Consider the following 17,106-nt stretch of genomic DNA (forward strand, 5'->3'; position numbering starts at 1 on the left):
TTGGGATGAGCAAAATCTAAATTTGGTTACACTGGTAATGAAAATCCTGCATTTTGATGTTTTAACCTCTGCCATGGAGGTTTGGTTGGTTTGTGTGTTTGTGTGTCAGTTTGTCTATTTGTCAGTAGAATTACAGCAAAACTACCGGCCAGATTTACATGAAACTTGGTTGGAGGTTGTAGCATGGGCCAACGAAAAACCCATGACATTTTGTGGCAGATGCATTAATTACTTTTCACTTTTGTTTACATTTTGAGATTGGGCATTTGGCTCATTAATTGCCATAGATCTTAAAATCCACTAGATGGGAGTAATGTTCAAACGTGACAAAACAAAGGAAATTCTCAAAATATGATGACTTCATATCACAAGCCACATAAACAGCTGTCAATAATCCTCTGGGATACACATGCACTCAAACTGAATACAGCAATTGGTTGTTATGGAGCACCAGAGGTGGACTGGGAAAGAAATTTAGCCCTAACACCCCGAATGACAGGATTAATAAAAAAGACAGGAAGTGCTCTCCACAAACCCAAACTTAGATTACATCACTATATGCACATCCCCCTTTAGAGCCACAGAAAACATCTTACTACTGTTTTCACGTGCTAAGTGATACTCACGAAGATGAGTGTACTGAACTTGCTGCCTGATGCTTCCTTTGATTTCTGTCCTTCCTCTATTCTCAGGTGTGCTCGTGGATATAACTCAGAACTACGGAGCAGCTTTCTGCTCCTGTGCAGCCGGCATGGGACTGAGTGCCGTCTTCTTGGGGTTGGTAAAACCGGCTAAAAGAGGATTACTTTGCAGAAAGAGAAACTTGAAACACTCTGAAGAAGGTCATGAAAGGACAGAAGCCAGCCAGGAACAGAGTGGAGAGCATAAACTAGACAACAGAACTAACAGTCCGAACAATTCCTCTGAATCAGGTGACAACTCTGACAACAACCAGGCGGGGGCCCCGAGAGAAGTTGACGAGGTTAGACGGTTTGCTTGAGCAATATATAATATAATATAGCAGAATATAAGGGTCAGAAAAGGGTAAATCCATGTGAAGGTAAAAGGTAAACACTACTGCAGGTGGATTGCTGCGGTAACATGAACACAGTGATGAGCGAGACTAACACGAAGTGCTTAAGATCTGCCATTGTTGATCCAAGAGCAATCTGGAGAATGTTTAGATCCCAATATGTATGGAGCAACCGTGCCTCAATTACCTGACATACCAAACTGTGTTTTTACCAAAGTCAACATTAGTAAGATTAAAATGAGGGTACCTTTAAATTATTCTTGAATATGTACGCTATTGCTTTAATGGACAATGACGGGAGATGCGGCTAGAAGGCATGAATGAACCTGTTCAAAATGAATGATGAGTGATGAAGTGTTAATGGAGTTGCCATAGTTTTAGGTATTTCAAAATGGAGACTTAACACTGAAACGTGATCAAGCAATTACCTGCTGGTGAGCAATACTATAATAATAGCCAGTTAAACTGTGAGGCAAATGTAGCTGCGAGAACAATAAGTTGCACAGATTCTGTAACATTTGTTATAGGAACTACATGAAGCTCAGGAGTATGTCATTAAAGGGGTTTATATTTAATCAAACTGTCACAAAGGTGGCAATGCACTGTTATGTAATACGGGATGTAGAAACTATTTTTGTAATGAAAATGTGTTCAATAACAATAAAATAACAATGTGATTTGAACCTTAATTATATGTAATTGTTTATTTTTTTATAAACTTTGACCATTAAGCAAATGTTTCAAGTGCTCATGTATTTGTTACATCATTCACTGCAAATAAACAATGTGACAACTGTTAAATAAATAACCTCATAGAAATGCCAACAGAAAGGTAAAAGGTGAATTAGTTGGAATAAGAGAAGTGTCCTACCCCTTTCATGTTTACAGAATATTCTATGTACATAATGCATGTTTAATTTGATTCGCATAAGAAAAATAATGCTAAACTGAACCTTACATTTGGTATGCAAATACAGGTTCCCAAAGTGTGTCATCATTAAGTTTCAATCAACACAATTCAATGCATAGGTGCCTCAACTTCAAGATATTGTACTGTTGGTAGACAATACCTCCTAAACAAACCATGAGTGGCTCCAGTGGCCATTTTAAAATTGGCTATTAATATACCAAAATTAAGATTCTGCTTTAACCAAATAGCCACAGAAATGTTAAAAAGAGAAAACCTTATGTAACCTTAAGCCTTTTGACCTCCCAATCCTTTTCCATTGTCCAGATTTATGGGACAGTACGTTAGTTCACCTTTTATACAGTGTGTCCAAACACCTGCGGAGCCACAGTTTGGATGTATGAAAGGCTTCAGTGGGTTTGGGGAAGTGAAATGCAGTCCGACAGCCAGAGGCTTTCTCTGGTCCTGATGGGTCACTCTGATCCTCTTCCATCCAATGCAGCAAGGCCTGTTACACACAGATAAACACTGACTTAAAAAAAGAAGTACAAAACAAACCAAACTGGTAAACTGATCTTTTGGTATGGGAAGAAATCTCATAAAACTGCTCCTATTCTTTAGACTTAATTTATCACATTGAAGGGCAGCTCCTTCTACTGAGGTGTAATTTCACCATGAAGTATTTCCAAACTATGTGGATGATTTTTACATTATTGAAGTTTTACTATCATCTTGTGACAAGACGTCTACTGGTAAACAATGTCATAACAAATGACTTCATTGAAATGAAGTCGCCATAGTAACAAGCATCACTAATGTGCAAACCAAGAGAAATTCAAATAAAAAGGTTCATATGTTCACTGGAAGTGAAATGAATATAATATTCAAGCTGTCATTGTGAAACTGCCTGCGTGAAATATGTCTCAGCCTCTACTGGCTCAGCACAGTGAGATTACAGTTCTGTCTGTTTTAAAGACTCTCTGTGGACTCTGGCATGACAGGAAGCTGAGAACATTCTCGTGCATTGCGCGCATGTCACTAGAAAGTGGGTTTAAATAATCGGGATTACTTTGACATGTGATGCATGGTATGAACTCATGACCCAGCGCCGAGTAAGTGAGTACCCAAATGAACTTGTGCTATCCTAGTACCGACTGCATCATGACTAGTGTGTGTCTGCTGTACTTTTAGGTCTGTATTCAATCTAGTCAGTAGAAAGGAATCAGCTGAAGCTTGTTAGTCTAACGATGCTGACCTTCTTCTAAAGAATGTCTTGGTGGTGTTGTCTTTATTTGTCTGCTTTATTCAGAGCGGACACTTTGACATGAGAAAGCAAGAAAAGCACAGGTGTAATTCATAATATGATAACGAGCATTTCTATTGAGGTGAATCGGGTTTAGGGTTTATGATGCATTCTTGAGCAACTAAGAAGTGGGGAAGTTTTGACTTCTAAGTGGGAAAATACACCTGAACACCAGTCTAACTGGGAATATCCCACTAAGGAAAGTGGGAGGATTTTGAGAGCTCTTTGAAGTGAGTTTGACATCACTGGACATGGCAGTGTTTGTGGTTAGAGGAAGACATATACTCCCTCTGGAAATAGACTTGGTTGGTCTATCCTACCTAGTTTCCTGCCTTTGTGAAATGTTAAAGGCAGCAGTATATCAAACTGTGTAGGAATACAGTGTTTCAAATAATATTGAGCTCCATTTCCTCCTTGTGTTGTTTTTTATGGATGACGACGAGGTTGTCTGACGCTCTCTTGTGTTCTGACAGCAGAGATAGAGCAGATTTCTGGGGCGGCCATGTTGCATGATTTCCCTGCAGCCTGAATGCACGATTATTATAGTACATGTAGGCAAACTGGAGACGCTTCCTGGGATATTTTATTGAAACAGAGATATTCTAAATGTTAGTTGTTACAACTTTGCTTCTCCTGCAATAAAGGGCCAAAATATCTCCTGTGAAAAAGGTCGATTATGTTGATTTTGTCATGACAAATAGAAACTGCACAGTAAGACACTGTTTACTATATAAAAAAAAAATTCAAACAAAAATCCATATACAAATCAAGGAAATGGGATAACCATCACAATCAGGATTATTTTTTTTTACCTCGTATCGATCAGCTATTTTGAAGCCGACTGAGACGTGTAGTTTGTGAAGGCAGATGGGACAGAAATCCAAAGGCCTGCGATCAGACTCCTCGAGGTGGTTGGAGCCCTGCATGACACAGTTCAACCACTGGCAATGCCTTATTCCAAACATATGGCCAATCTCATGGGTCATAGTCTGGAAAGAAATATTGTGCATTACAGTACACAATAAAAACAAGCACATACATGTAAAGTGAAGTGCTTTAATCAGCAGTACTGATAACAGTGGAGGGATGGATGACCTTTAGAAGGCCACTAAAGGCTCCACAATAACAACACTGAGTGAGTGGAGGAGTTTTGTAATAACCTTGCAGGATCGAAGCAGCAGAGTGCCGGTGATGGGAGGAGTGTAATAGCCCTCAAACACAGAATAATCCCCCCGTTTTGGCTCAAGCCGTTTCTTCAGCCTCCCAGCATAACTTCTGGTGTAGAAGTTGTCATCATACCTGGCAAAGCTGAAAACACCCATCCCTGTACACATTTAAGAAGAAACTGTAAGGACATGAGTAATAAACTTCCTTCTATATTGTAATGTATTCCACTTTAGCACCATCTAGTGGCTACTTAGTCACATAACATCATCAGAAGCAGTGTATATGATTGACTTTGACATATTATTCCTACAATTTACTGATTGAGATATTTTTCGTGATTCTGTTCCCCACAGCTCATGGAGAAAGCTATATTTCCTTTACATTAATTCAGTAATTTATTTTTAGTAAATCCTCACCCATACTGAGAGAAGCCTGTCCAAAGACGAAGTTCCAGGAGTCTTTGGGGTAGAGGTCAATCATTGTGATTCCAACGATACAAAAAGCATCTTTTGGTTTCTTGTTGCCCAGAAATTGTAGCAGGTCACCTTCAGAGAAATATGGAGAAACAATGATAACAATGACGACAGGTCAGTCCAGACAGAGATTGCCGCATTTTTACCTTCATCACCACTGCATTTCAATTTTGAACTGTCCGAGAACAACACAATGAGCGCAGGACTTGGATAAAAATAGCAAAATTCCTGAGTTACCTGTGAGAATCTGAAGGTTGTGTGAGTCACTGTTAACTCTGAAAGAGCATCCTGTTTCAGATACAGTAACTGCTGGCAGCAGCTTGACAGAAAGCCCATGAAAGAAGGCCTGGCAGTATTCTCTGAGCCACTCCACATACTGGTCTGTCTGGGCCCCCACCTCTCCAAATGAACCTAAAACAAAGATGTTGTAGAGTTAAGGCCAAGCAAGCATGTGACATGCTGCCCTTGGGAATCCATAAACAAGTGTATAACACACTGCACATGCCCCAACCATTTGGAAAGACCACAACTGAGTTTGAATATAGTTTGTTTCATGTCTTGCTTCCTGGGGCCAAACCCCCCCCCCCCCCCCCACCCCCACCCCCACACACTACAACAACTGAAGAAAACAGAGGCTCTAAATCCCTCTAAACATACGCACCTATGGTTTGAATATAAATAGTATTGTGGCTTGCATCGGGGGTCTTGCGGTAAGGGTCTCGGTAGAAGCTCTCGAAGTCTTGAGGCTCCTCAGGGTGGGCGGGGATCCAGTCTGAGTCTGAGTGCACGGTGATGGATTGGAAAAGGGAACCTGGCTGCCGTGCGTGGATTCCTTCCTCCAGAAGACGCCTTTCCTCTTTTGTGTATTTTTTGTAAACGTTAGCCAAGTCCTGAGAATTAGAGACCAAAGCTGTGTGGAGCGTCTCTGCTGTGTGCTGGATCACCTTCATCTGCAGGAGAGAATATACTGCTTTAACATGGTGACAGATGAAGATCCTTGCCCCATTCTGTACCTTAAACTTAACAGAAACATACGAACTTAAAGGAGCTGTAACAATATATAATGTGATTCCAAGGATTCAAATATGTCCTGGTTATATTTATATGCAGCCATGTCGAAAATATGTGTGTTTGGCTTCATAGCAGCTAAATAGGAGGTCGCTGTTTGAGGAAGTACTCAGAGCATTTACTTAAGTACCAATACAGCAGTGTACAAATACTCCATTACAAGTAAAAGTCTTGCTTAAAAAAATCCTACTCTTAAGCAAGAGTACAGAAATATTAGCGGCAAGTATAAACATTACTAGCGTGGTCCCTCTGATTGATCTATTCTTATACTGTATATGACATCATTAGTTTATTCAAATTGAAGCATCAGTGTGTACGCAGCACGTTACTGTTGTAACTGCTGCAGGTGGAGCCAGTTTGAACTTCTTTATATCCCGTTTTGTTTACAGGGACAGCAGATAAATCTGAGGGGCCGTCAGTTGACTACTGGGAGAGGAAAGAAGAGAGGTTTTCAGTTTTTTTTTTGTAGTTTTCTCAAATCTTTGATTCTTTGTGAGATGTTGGATCATTTGAAGTTATTGACATGAAACCACGTGAGGAGTTTGGTAGAGCTGTTGACAACTCTTAGACATCTGAAATGTGACACTGACTACACAGATTTTTGAAAGATGTCAGAAGACAAAAAGGTCTTTATATCCACTGGTTGAATCTTTAACAATGTGTCGTACTTTTAAAGCTTCTTACATTATCCATTGTGTTAAATCTTTATCAGAAAAGCATCCATCAGATAAATATGGAGGAATAGACGGTACAATATTTCCTTCTGAATTGAAATGGAAGTGTGTAGTGGTTTAAAATGGAAATATTCAAAGTACAAGTACCTCAAAATTGTACTTAAGAACACTAAATGTACTGAGTTACTTTCCTTCACTGGACAGTGAACGTAACAGAAAATGTCTGACGACAGACACGCTGTTTGTGATATAGAAATGTATAAAGTTTATACATTTTTTTTAGATTACAGCACAATGAAGTTATACATAACAGTCTTGCTTACTCAAGAGGGCAAACCTATTAATTCTCACACGTGAATTTGTAAATCGTGTTACGTCAGCTAGATGTAAAAACCTGCCTGCACCACGTATCACAGACACGGCAGGTGTGTCTCAGCATAAAACATGATCTTAACGCTATTTAAAACGACTTGATAAAACACTTTGTAAAATGTCAAAACTCCGGTGAGCGCACCCTCACGCGACCTCTGTTTTTACGACCAAATTAAACAGCGCACTAAAACGCAAAAAAGGCTTTTAAAAAAAAAAAAACTAGACAAAAACAAAAACAAAAAAAAACAACCCACGAGCCAAACAAACAAGTCGTTCACCATTTGATGTTGACACCGGAAGCCGTCTGTAATGACGTCATGAAAACAGAGGGGTGGAGCTCTTCGCTCCGGACGACTCGCGCAGACGAGCCCGCTGTTTGCGGTAAACACCGTGCGGCTCCGGAGAGCCACCTCCTCCTCCTCCTCCTCCTCCCCCCCCACCCCTCTCCTCCCCTGTTTTAAATTTACCTCGGGACAGCATTCAAAAAAAACAAAAACCAAATCAGATTTATCTCAAAAGTCGACCTTTTCTACTTGACTGCTGTCAAAGTTCAGGCGACAGCTCGAAACAATCAACGGCGAGTGAACGGAATACGAAAGCGGAAGAACTTTCCGTTAGCGGCGCAGCGAGCAGCCGTCTGCTAAAGTAGTTAGCTTCGACCAGCAGCTGTTTGAGGACGGCGAGGAGCAGCGAGGAGCAGGAGGAGCAGCAGCAGCAGGAGCAGCAGCCACTAGCCGGCTCTTTCTCTCTCCTTCGCTGTCATGTCGGGAGTTCCCTGAGATTTCACCGCGTAGACGAGAATACGTAGCAAGTTAGCTTTGTTAGCCGCCAGACGTCCAGTAGCAGGTTGTCCTCCTCCCTCCTCCCTCCTCCTTCTCCTTCTCCTTCTCCTCCTCCGCCGAGACGTTGGACTTGGAGCAGTGACAGGTCTGAAGTAACCCGCTGCTGAGGTTGGTGCTGGGTGGGTTTTTGTTTTTTTTTTGTTTTTTTTGGTGCGGCTCCCTGTGAGAAAGCTCACGGACACAACCCGGACGTCCAGATGAGATGAGAAGACTGCTCGTCATACTGAGTGGATGTGAAATGGTCGTGGGGGTGTAACACCGCCGGAGCTTTTTACATTAAGACATCGGCTGACAAGGAGTGTCAACCTTTCTTTTCTTTCTTTTTTTTTTTTTTTTTTTTTTTTTTGCCAAAAAAAAAAAGGATCATCCAACAAGACTGGAGAAATGCTTACTGACAGCAGGTAACGGGAAGAGGCTTTTTTTTTTAATAGTGTGATTGATGTAGGATCATTATTAAATACAATATTACGTTGATATTGTGTCACATCGTGGCTAAATCACATATTGCAGCAATCAAAATCCAAGACTTAACTCCTACACCATTCAGTCCACCAATACTGAATCAATATCTTTATATAGACCCCAGTGAAGGTATGTTAATCACTGTGTTCTTATAATGGGAGAGCCACATGCCTGCTCATGTAACTGCCTGTGTGTGTGTGTGTGTTACTATTTTTGGTTCCTCTTCATGTTCTCTCTTTCTGATACTCCGCCTGCCTGCGCCCCGTCTCCCTCACTCTTTCTGTCCCCCTCCCTGCATCATCTCCGTCACAATCTCTCGCTTTTTTTCTTTTTTTTTTTCCATTTCTGCTTTGCACAGGAAGCGACACCGTAGCTGTGATAGTGAGGAAGACCAACAGCTGAGACCTCAGGCCAAGAGGTCAGGAGGGGGTCCGTGCCTGCTCTTTTCAGATTTGGACTCGGAGGTAATTGATCTTCAAGTTAATCTTTAAAGCCTCACACGGACAGGAGTTTAGACACTGTTCCTCTGATTGTGTGACAAAAGGGTAAGGCTTCCTGCTCGGGTGATCTATGCTGTCATAAGAGCAAACGACTAGGCGTCATGCACTTTAATGCACGTGACTCTGCATTGCATATGTAATGCACCACTTTCAGAAAGAGCTCAGAATGTTTTATTTACAGGCTCGTCATTTGTCTCTGTTCTGTACTTGCAGTCTTCCAGCAGCGACAGCAGTAACGGGATCAGCAGTCCGGAGAGAGCAATAGTGGCCACCACCAGGCCGTGCATACACAGCCAGAACAACTGCATCAGCCAGCGCACCCTCAGCCCAAAGCCGGAGGACTCCACCAGCTCCTTGCAGCATGGTTTCCATGGCGACGGGAGAAGTGTCTCCTACGACTACATCAACAGAGTCCTGAGGGAGGCGCACTTCAGCAGTCTGCAGACCAGAGGGCGTCCGGGCTCGACATGACCGTGACCTCTGAACCCCCCCCCCCCACCAATCTCCTGACCTTTTGTCCCTCACCCATCAGCGGAGACACCACAGGCGTGATGGCTCCTTCTTGAAGCCTCAAGCGGCACAACTCGGGTCAGGTGTAAGGGGGATGATGTGTGGGGAGGTTTACAGATTTTGGGTACAACGGCTCATCCCCCACCTCAACATGTACCATTTGTCAAGACCATAAGCACATCCGCCTTTCCATGGCCCAGCCACTGTGGTTTTCTGTGCAGTATTGATGTGTATGTGTGATTGTGTGTGTGTGCACGCACCCTGTGCACTTTACAAAGAGGTACCATTCTCTTTACATGCGTGTGTTGATGCGTGGACATTGTCATTGGTGCTAATCACAAGAGAAGTGTGATGATGATCCAAAGTGCTTGCAAAACGAAATAAAGCTAAGCACTTTACTCAATAATTCCTTCTGTTTACTCTCGACTGGGGAAGCCAGTCGTGTGTTTGTATCTGTGAAGTGGGAGCTGTTGTGATCCCATTCATAAAGTGAGTTGATGGAGGCCAACAGTTTCACTCCTAAGGAGCATTACTAAAAACAAATCCAGTTAAAGAACATTTTTAGGCCTTATTTGTTCTCTCGAACCAAAGTTATAAAGTTAGCTTGTGCTGCTCTTCGCAGCCACTTTCACTGTCTAAAAGAATTTCAAACATTTAGGTGTGGTAGGCCAGTAGGTTCAAAGTAATGGAAGAGAGATTCTCCATGAGCCTCACCACCAAAATCCAACCTTAGATTAGACCCTGGTTAATTATAGACCTGCAAGCCGTCGGTGAAGACTGCAGCTCAGCACAGTGCTTCTAACAAAAATAAAAATACAAAAGAAAAAAGGTTATCAAAAATCGTTTCGAATCACGCGTTTCCTTCTTTGACATTTTACACGTCGTGTATCTGTGTGTCATAAGCCCGTCGGCCATACTTGTTTATGGATGGTTTAAAATGACCAGTGCACTGTGTTCCAAATAAAATGAGATGTGAAAGTGATTCATATGTTATGTAATTTTCCAAATCATTTGACATTGAAATAAAGTGTTGCTAAAAGTCACGGCTTATAACATGTCACACATAAATACGGTTAACGGGGGACTCGTGTATGTCGTTAGTGCCGTGACAAAAAGACAGCATGTTTTTATTGTCCTTCAGCATGTTCAACAGCATGGCTTGTGTTCACTGGAACAAAATACATCAGTGGTGTTTGTTATTGTAGCAGCAGGTGGAACTACCATTTGGACATGTGGTTTACACTACATTATACAGTAGTCCCACACTGCAGTACAGTGTGCAACTAAAATAACCGGTGAGACAGTGGAAGCAACATCCTTTGATGACATCAGACCTTTCAGGAAGTTGCATATAACGGTAATGTCAAAACACATTGGTTATGCACACAGAATAACATCTCAATAATAAATTCCTGCATTAGTTCCCCATAGTTTTTCATCATGCACTCTAACAACCACTCCCATGGGTATGTTTTGATCAATTAACAGTAGGCATAATAAATTAAGTTGTAAACTAATACTCGTAACATTAAAATAATTTGCTTAGGTATCAAAAAAAAAATAATGGAAGACAACTTTCTTTTTCTGTAGGTTGGAGTTCACAAGAAAAGCAAACTAGTGCAAATTACAAATAGAGGGGCTCTCCCTCGGAGGTTCAGGACGAGCTGCAAGTTGCTACTTAAAAGAAATCCTGAGATAAAGCAGCGGTGCTGCCCTGCAAAGCCAAAACACGGTAACTACATGCCTCGTCAGAATTAAGTTCAGATCTCGACTTTTTGACATTTGATTTTAAACCACATAAACATCACGAAGTCGCGTTAGCGTGTAAAAACTAAATCAGCAGTGATTACATGCCGCTGTGACAGCACGAGCTCAAGCTCCTTTCCCCCCCGGTTCCTTCCGTTTCGATGCTTCAGTGTTTTAGTGAATGGGTTTGCACGTAATGAAGCAGCTTAGATAAACTAGTGCTGCTTAAAGACTAACTAGCCTGGTTGAGCAGAGAAGCGCTACCTGCTGCCTCTGGTGCTCAAATTCTTGTGATTTCATTTGACTAAGCTTGATTTTTTTGTTTTTGGTAGATATTGTGCTTTCCCTGCATTGTTTAGATAAATAATTACATATTTTTTTTTTTTTTTTTTTTTTAGGTTTCATGCAAAAGAGCCTTCAAACCCTTTTTTTTTTCTCTCCATTGTGTCTGTAGTTATTGTTCTGACTTTGTAAGGCAGAGTAATAACCTCTAATTCAAGACAACCGTACTTGTTAAATACTTATGACAACATTTTCCTTTAGCCAACAAAACAACACGTGTCACAGACCAGTCCTTGACGTGACAGTCGAGGGGCTCCTCATACCGACTACTCTCATCTGTAGTTTAAAAAGAACTTCAGTCCTACGCTTTGCTGCTTAAAAACAGCTTCTCGAGAGGCACGCACAAAAAAATAATCTCGTCCGTGTGAATCTGCCGTCTGTTCTCCACAAAAATATAAACACAACAGTTTTAAGATGTACGACTTTCTTCTCTGCACTCAAACTGTTTATTTCTCTCAAATTCTGTTCACAAAATGTGTTCAAATCTGTGTTAGTGAGCTCTTCGACCTCTGCCAAGATAATCCATCCACCTGACAGGTGAGACGCATCAAGATGCTGATTAAACGGCCTGGTGATTACACGCGCGCCTTTATTCGCACAACACAATACCACAGTTGTCACACGTTTTGAGAGCGCGTGCAATTGGCCTGCCGACCGCAGGAAGGAGTTGTTGCTTGTATAATGGATGTTCAATTCACTACCGTAATCCGTCTCCAACGCGATTTCAGATTATTTTGTGAGTGTGTATATAGTTACAACCTTACAGGTCAGTTCTTAGTTTGAAAAGTTAAATATATTACAAGAATATCCACGATGACATCATTGGTTTAAAGTATAACAGTTTCAGCTCGAAAAAAAAAAAAGAAAAAAAAAAGTTGGTCGGCCGTCAAAAGTTGAGGAATGAGAAAGCTGATACTGATTGGCTGCTATCTGATGGGACAGAGCTGCAAACTGAGGGAGCGTCCTCACTGGTTGTAATACAAGTTGTAGATGAGTTCACTGGACGGTCGGAGTTACACGCGGTCTGATTCTCCGTTGAGCCGTCGTCCATTTCATCAGAGTCGGTTTGAGACGTTTCTCTTTCGCACGGCGGCCTCGTCTTCGTCACCAGCTCCATCCCGCTGAACAGGGACAGCCTGCTCGGGCGGGGTGTCTCGCTCTGAGGGCTGCTTGTGTCTCTGATGAGCTCTGGCTCTTCAGCAGCCTGTTTGACCTCAGCGGCAGTCCGGACTGTCTGTACCTGATTTTCCACTAACTCCGTGTGATTGGGAGAAAGTTCCTCCTCGTTACCTTCATTCATCAGCCCCTCCGTGGAGCAGCTCTGATCTGGGTCCAGACTGGAGGGGGGAGATCGGTAATTTGGTGGTTGGGGGACACCTGTGGGTGAGAAGTCGGGCTGACAAAATTTGAGGTTGGCGTTGTCACCCGAGTGTGTTGTAAGTAAACTATCTGATTGCTGATTAATTGTTGCCTGATGGCTGCTGTTTGCTGCATCATGCCTGGTAACGTTTGGAGATTCACCCATCAGAGCCTCAAACTGTCGCAAGATCTGGTGAAAGGAGATGAGCACAAAAAAAAAAAAAAAACACACTCTCATTTAGAGTCTTTTCTAGTTTTGTCTTCTCAGTCTTCACAGTGAGTAGCTTTCTCCTACCTTGGTGGCTTTGTTTGCCACAGGTTCTGGAGGTCCCTCACTGAGCTGGCGAAGTCTACGTTGTGTCGCGCCAAACATTTGTTCCAGGGAAAGGAGGTCAGAGGTCATGAGGCACGAGACAGCACACAGTGCCCGCTGCAGGATTAGAGAAACACAATGCTGTATCAGACAAAAAGCTAAAGTAGCATAAAGAAACTTATCAGTGAAGCCTTACCATCTTTACTATGGATGAGGGATCTTGAAACTTGCTTGAGAGCAACTCCACCACGACCTCACAGTTAAGAATGGAGCACCTGACACATAATGGATAAAGACATCATGCCACAAATACCAACGCGTAAACTGGTTCAACAGCCCAAACTGCTCTATTCTCTGTCGGATTTTCGTCACACTGACTCTTTGATGAAGTGTTGACTCTCCTCTCTGGACAAGAAAACTCTGGAGCCTTCAGCCAGTCTGCCGATGAGCGCCATCTCTTGGCCACAGTCCCCCAACTGCAACGCTTCCACCCTGGAGACAACAAGGAAATGACAATAAACATGAAAACACGGAGTTTATATTGCTTACGATAGAATTGAATCCCCACTAGGCGACCTGGAAATAACATTCAGAGATCAATCTACCGGATATCAAATGTCACTGGGCTGAAAATGACTGGCTTTAACAGGCTCATTGTTCCACTGACCGTTCTGATAGGTCCCCACTGCTCTCTCTGCTGGCCCCCGATTGGCTCCCCGTGCCCGCTGACTTGCTGCCCACAGACGCCCTGCTGTTGGCGGCAATGTCCTGAGAGGAGTTGTGAGAGGAGCTGTTGCCGCTGTCAGTCTCTTCCCAGCCGCCTCCCACCTGCCCCGGGCACCGCTGGGTCACTGTTGTGATGCAGACACACCGCCGCCTGAGGTGTCACTTTACACTGACTTTGTGGGTGAATCATGAAACCCATGTTTCCATCACACCAACCACGTCTGACCTTTTAGTCCACGAGCGGGCAGGTCGTAGGCACACGCTGGCACGGCCACCTCTATGGGAGCAGAGGGCGCGACTACGGCCCGGTAATGGTTGTCATGGAGACGGATGCCCTGGTGCTCGGTCGGGGGAAGGACGGCACTGGCCATGACCTCAGCAGCTTTCTGGATTTTATCCAGTAGCGAGTCACTGCCTGCTGGAAGAGAAGAGACATAACGGTACAGTGACGTACACCCGGAGTGATTTGATTTGTGTGTGCTGCGCAGAGTGCATCACTCACCTGTCCCCTGCTTCCCCGGACTGTAACCAAAACCTTGCATTGCTGAACAGTGGGAAGTTGCTGATCCCATACCTGAACAGAGAGAAATAGAGGACCTCTTGTACTCATGGTTAAATGTAATGACTGAAGGTGCTTTAACACTTACCTTGTTTGGTTCGGACGTTGAGACTTTTCAGTTTGGTCCGAACCAAAATAGCAGGTTTACATGGGAACTGAGATCACATGAATCAGTGGGCTGATGATAAACAGTATTTTCACAAATACATACATCAGGAGTTCCAATAAGTTACCAAAGAGTTGGATTTGGTAGCAAATTAGTCAAATATCTAAATCTATTAAAACTGATTTCTAACTGTCTGCCTCTTTCATCAAACAAAATTCTATCTTTCTACTTTCAGGTTGCCTTTTTGACAACTCACCTGGGACAATAGATGAAAGCTTGCCTTATAGGTGAACTCTGGCTCATTTACTTTTCCTGTTGATCTAAGACTAGCCTGGCTTTGATGGTAGTCTTGAAACCCTGCTCGCATTAAGATTTGTTCAGCCACTCCGAAGGGTGAACCAATCAGTGACCGGTGGGGGCGGCTGATTGCATTTACGTTAAAGTAGTTCCAACAATGGCAGCGGTGGTTGAGTTTCACCTGTGGTGGTCAATGCTGATTGGTTAAAGGCTGCCCCAATATTTCAAAAAAATTAAGGTCTACACAGATTAGGATGCAACGACTGGAAACAATCCTCCAGATCCATATATTCAAACAATGAATTTGACTGTGATAACGTCTGGCTAATCAAAGAGCAAGTTCAAGTCAAATGAATGAATAAATGAAAAGAAAACAACATGTCATTGAAAATTAAACATATTTCTAGCAAAACTTCAGTCATACTTCTTTAATGTCATTTTCCTGAAAATAAAGTTCGTAATTAAATGCCCAGCAACAACCCCCCCTCCCCCCATACACCTGCACAGGTGTTTTCACTTATAACACCTAATTCTGACCTCACATGATTTCCAGTGCAGCTAACTTCAGACTGAGCAGAGGTCGAATTAAACAGAACAAGTGAAAACACCTGTAGGTGTCATTTAAAAAAAAGAAGATATTCCAACACATTTAAATTAAACAAGTAGATAAAATGCTATAAGCGCACTAAAATCCAACATAACTCTCTATGACAGTATCATGATGAGCACTGCTGCGTATGGTCATCATCATGAACTCATGTTTGCCATTACTCACCCATTGTTGGCGGGGCGAGGCCAAATGGAGAGATGCTGTTTTTGGTGGAGATAACATCTGTGAAAAGTAACTGAGCCACTTCCTGTAAAAAAAAAAGAAGAAAAGAGAGAAAAAAAAAAAAAGATTTCTATTAAAACGACTTGTCACTGATGTGTCAATGACTTTGTACTATTCAGATGATCCCGACTTACAACCCACGTCTTACCTGTGCTGTATTCCTCACTTTCTGGTATAGCGCTGTTCCATGGATGGGATCAGGAGGACCACTATAAACTTAAGAGGGAGAATAACCAGCAGCACACAACATGAATAATCAGGTAACCAAGCAGCCACACAGTGATGAGAGTTACATGCAGCTGAAAGCACAAGTGAGTCTTGTCTAACCTGATGCTTGCTGGATGAAGGTGGAGTTCCTTCTGAGCTCGATGAGGAAATGGTTTGAGCCATGACCGCAGAGATGGACGAAGATCTTCAGCACCTGAAACACCAGAAGCAGGAACAGAACTCCTTGAGATACTCGGACGGGGACGAAAGGGGGAGAAATGTTTCAAACTAAATGCAACTTCACACGTTATGGACTCGGAGAAGCTGCTCACCTTAAGTTTGACGTGACAGGACTCCACTTGCAGCCTCTCCAGAAGGTATTCCAACAAACACTGACCACAGCCTGAAGACTCGTGGGAGATTTCTACAGCGGGGTGATGGTTAAGGATATAATCCTTAATAATCTAATATCAACCATCGGTACGTCTCATATGATCAAAGAGATTTTCCCACCTGATCTGTACACAACAGTGAAATATAAAGAGCACTTTTGGGACTTTTTAATACACATGCTATATAAAAAGATATGATATGGCACGTATTATTTCTCTAGCCTTCAGGGGTTACTACCAAAGGATACTTCCAATCTCTTGGAAGAGGTAGCCGGGACAGGGGTTTTCATCATCTGCTGTGGCCTTCATCAGGGTGGGCACCTTAAACAGGTGATGGACAAAAGTCTTGATCACACACACATCTTGTTCTCCATGACAACCGCATGGTCAAACAACCATTCATCAGCTTGATTAGCAGAGAAACAAGAAACGTGGCAGGACACCGAGGTTTGCCGGGTGAGTTTATCGCAAGCTGTGTTTGAATGACTGTCCGCTGACTTTAAACTTCACCCAAACGACTCGACATGTCCAGTGAAACATGACAAGCATTTACCAAACGTCTCCGCTCTTGCTGTTAGCCAGTAGGCTAAAAGAAAGCTACGGTTCCGCTCAATTTAGCAGCTTTAATCGAGACACGTCAAACGCCACGTCCTGTTCGACGCGCTCCTTTCAGCTGTTATATGTTTTGTCGAGGTGCGATGACTGAAAACATCAACTTACTTTCTGAAGAAACGCTAGTCGTTCCATGAACGTTGCCATGATTTAGCAAACGTAGCTGCGGGTTACTCATCTTCCTCCTCGGGTTAAGAGGCGAAGGCGGGGCCAGGGGTGACAGCCAGCCAATCAGAGGACATCAGAGAAGCAATGCTTACGTCTTATTGGTGGAGTAAGCTCGCGACGATAGCGAATCAGCTTC

At 42.8% G+C, this 17,106-nt stretch overlaps 4 protein-coding genes across 6 annotated transcripts in view; 2 read left to right on the top strand and 2 right to left on the bottom strand.

Annotated features, from left to right (window-relative positions):
* The window catches only part of LOC138202148 (monocarboxylate transporter 7-like), a 6,800-nt gene extending 5,078 nt beyond the window's left edge, over positions 1-1,722 (top strand). For both annotated transcript variants that reach the window (XM_069155926.1, XM_069155927.1), the window contains one exon: positions 693-1,722. In XM_069155926.1, the coding sequence (XP_069012027.1) occupies positions 693-1,000 (308 nt within the window). In that variant the 3' untranslated portion in view covers positions 1,001-1,722. The remainder of the gene's footprint in view (positions 1-692) is intronic.
* LOC138202152 (archaemetzincin-2) lies at positions 1,711-7,413 on the bottom strand. Its single transcript, XM_069155935.1, has 7 exons — positions 7,276-7,413; positions 5,545-5,833; positions 5,121-5,294; positions 4,827-4,955; positions 4,404-4,567; positions 4,056-4,232; positions 1,711-2,448 (listed from the first exon to the last, which is right to left on the bottom strand). The coding sequence occupies exons 1-7, from the start codon at positions 7,276-7,278 to the stop codon at positions 2,290-2,292; spliced, it is 1,095 nt and encodes a 364-aa protein (XP_069012036.1). The 5' UTR covers positions 7,279-7,413; the 3' UTR covers positions 1,711-2,289.
* On the top strand, positions 7,351-10,354 carry LOC138202153 (protein VCF1). Its single transcript, XM_069155936.1, has 3 exons — positions 7,351-8,240; positions 8,660-8,765; positions 9,015-10,354. The coding sequence occupies exons 1-3, from the start codon at positions 8,224-8,226 to the stop codon at positions 9,270-9,272; spliced, it is 381 nt and encodes a 126-aa protein (XP_069012037.1). The 5' UTR covers positions 7,351-8,223; the 3' UTR covers positions 9,273-10,354.
* A 49-nt stretch (positions 10,355-10,403) lies between these two features.
* On the bottom strand, positions 10,404-17,000 carry tepsin (TEPSIN adaptor related protein complex 4 accessory protein). 2 transcript variants are annotated; one of them, XM_069155925.1, is made up of 13 exons: positions 16,911-17,000; positions 16,439-16,511; positions 16,131-16,222; positions 15,919-16,012; positions 15,740-15,807; positions 15,535-15,616; positions 14,300-14,371; positions 14,024-14,212; positions 13,739-13,922; positions 13,450-13,563; positions 13,268-13,346; positions 13,054-13,188; positions 10,404-12,948 (listed from the first exon to the last, which is right to left on the bottom strand). In XM_069155925.1, the coding sequence occupies exons 1-13, from the start codon at positions 16,947-16,949 to the stop codon at positions 12,286-12,288; spliced, it is 1,884 nt and encodes a 627-aa protein (XP_069012026.1). In that variant the 5' UTR covers positions 16,950-17,000; the 3' UTR covers positions 10,404-12,285. The 2 variants fall into 2 exon arrangements, with proteins under 2 accessions (XP_069012026.1, XP_069012024.1); XM_069155923.1 differs by having other exon boundaries at positions 14,024-14,215.
* Between the last annotated feature and the right edge of the window lie 106 nt (positions 17,001-17,106).

Source organism: Embiotoca jacksoni, unplaced genomic scaffold, assembly GCF_022577435.1.
Source record: "Embiotoca jacksoni isolate LCO1_2020_lvr unplaced genomic scaffold, fEmbJac1.0.p SCAF_20, whole genome shotgun sequence".
Classification (NCBI taxonomy): domain Eukaryota; kingdom Metazoa; phylum Chordata; class Actinopteri; family Embiotocidae; genus Embiotoca; species Embiotoca jacksoni.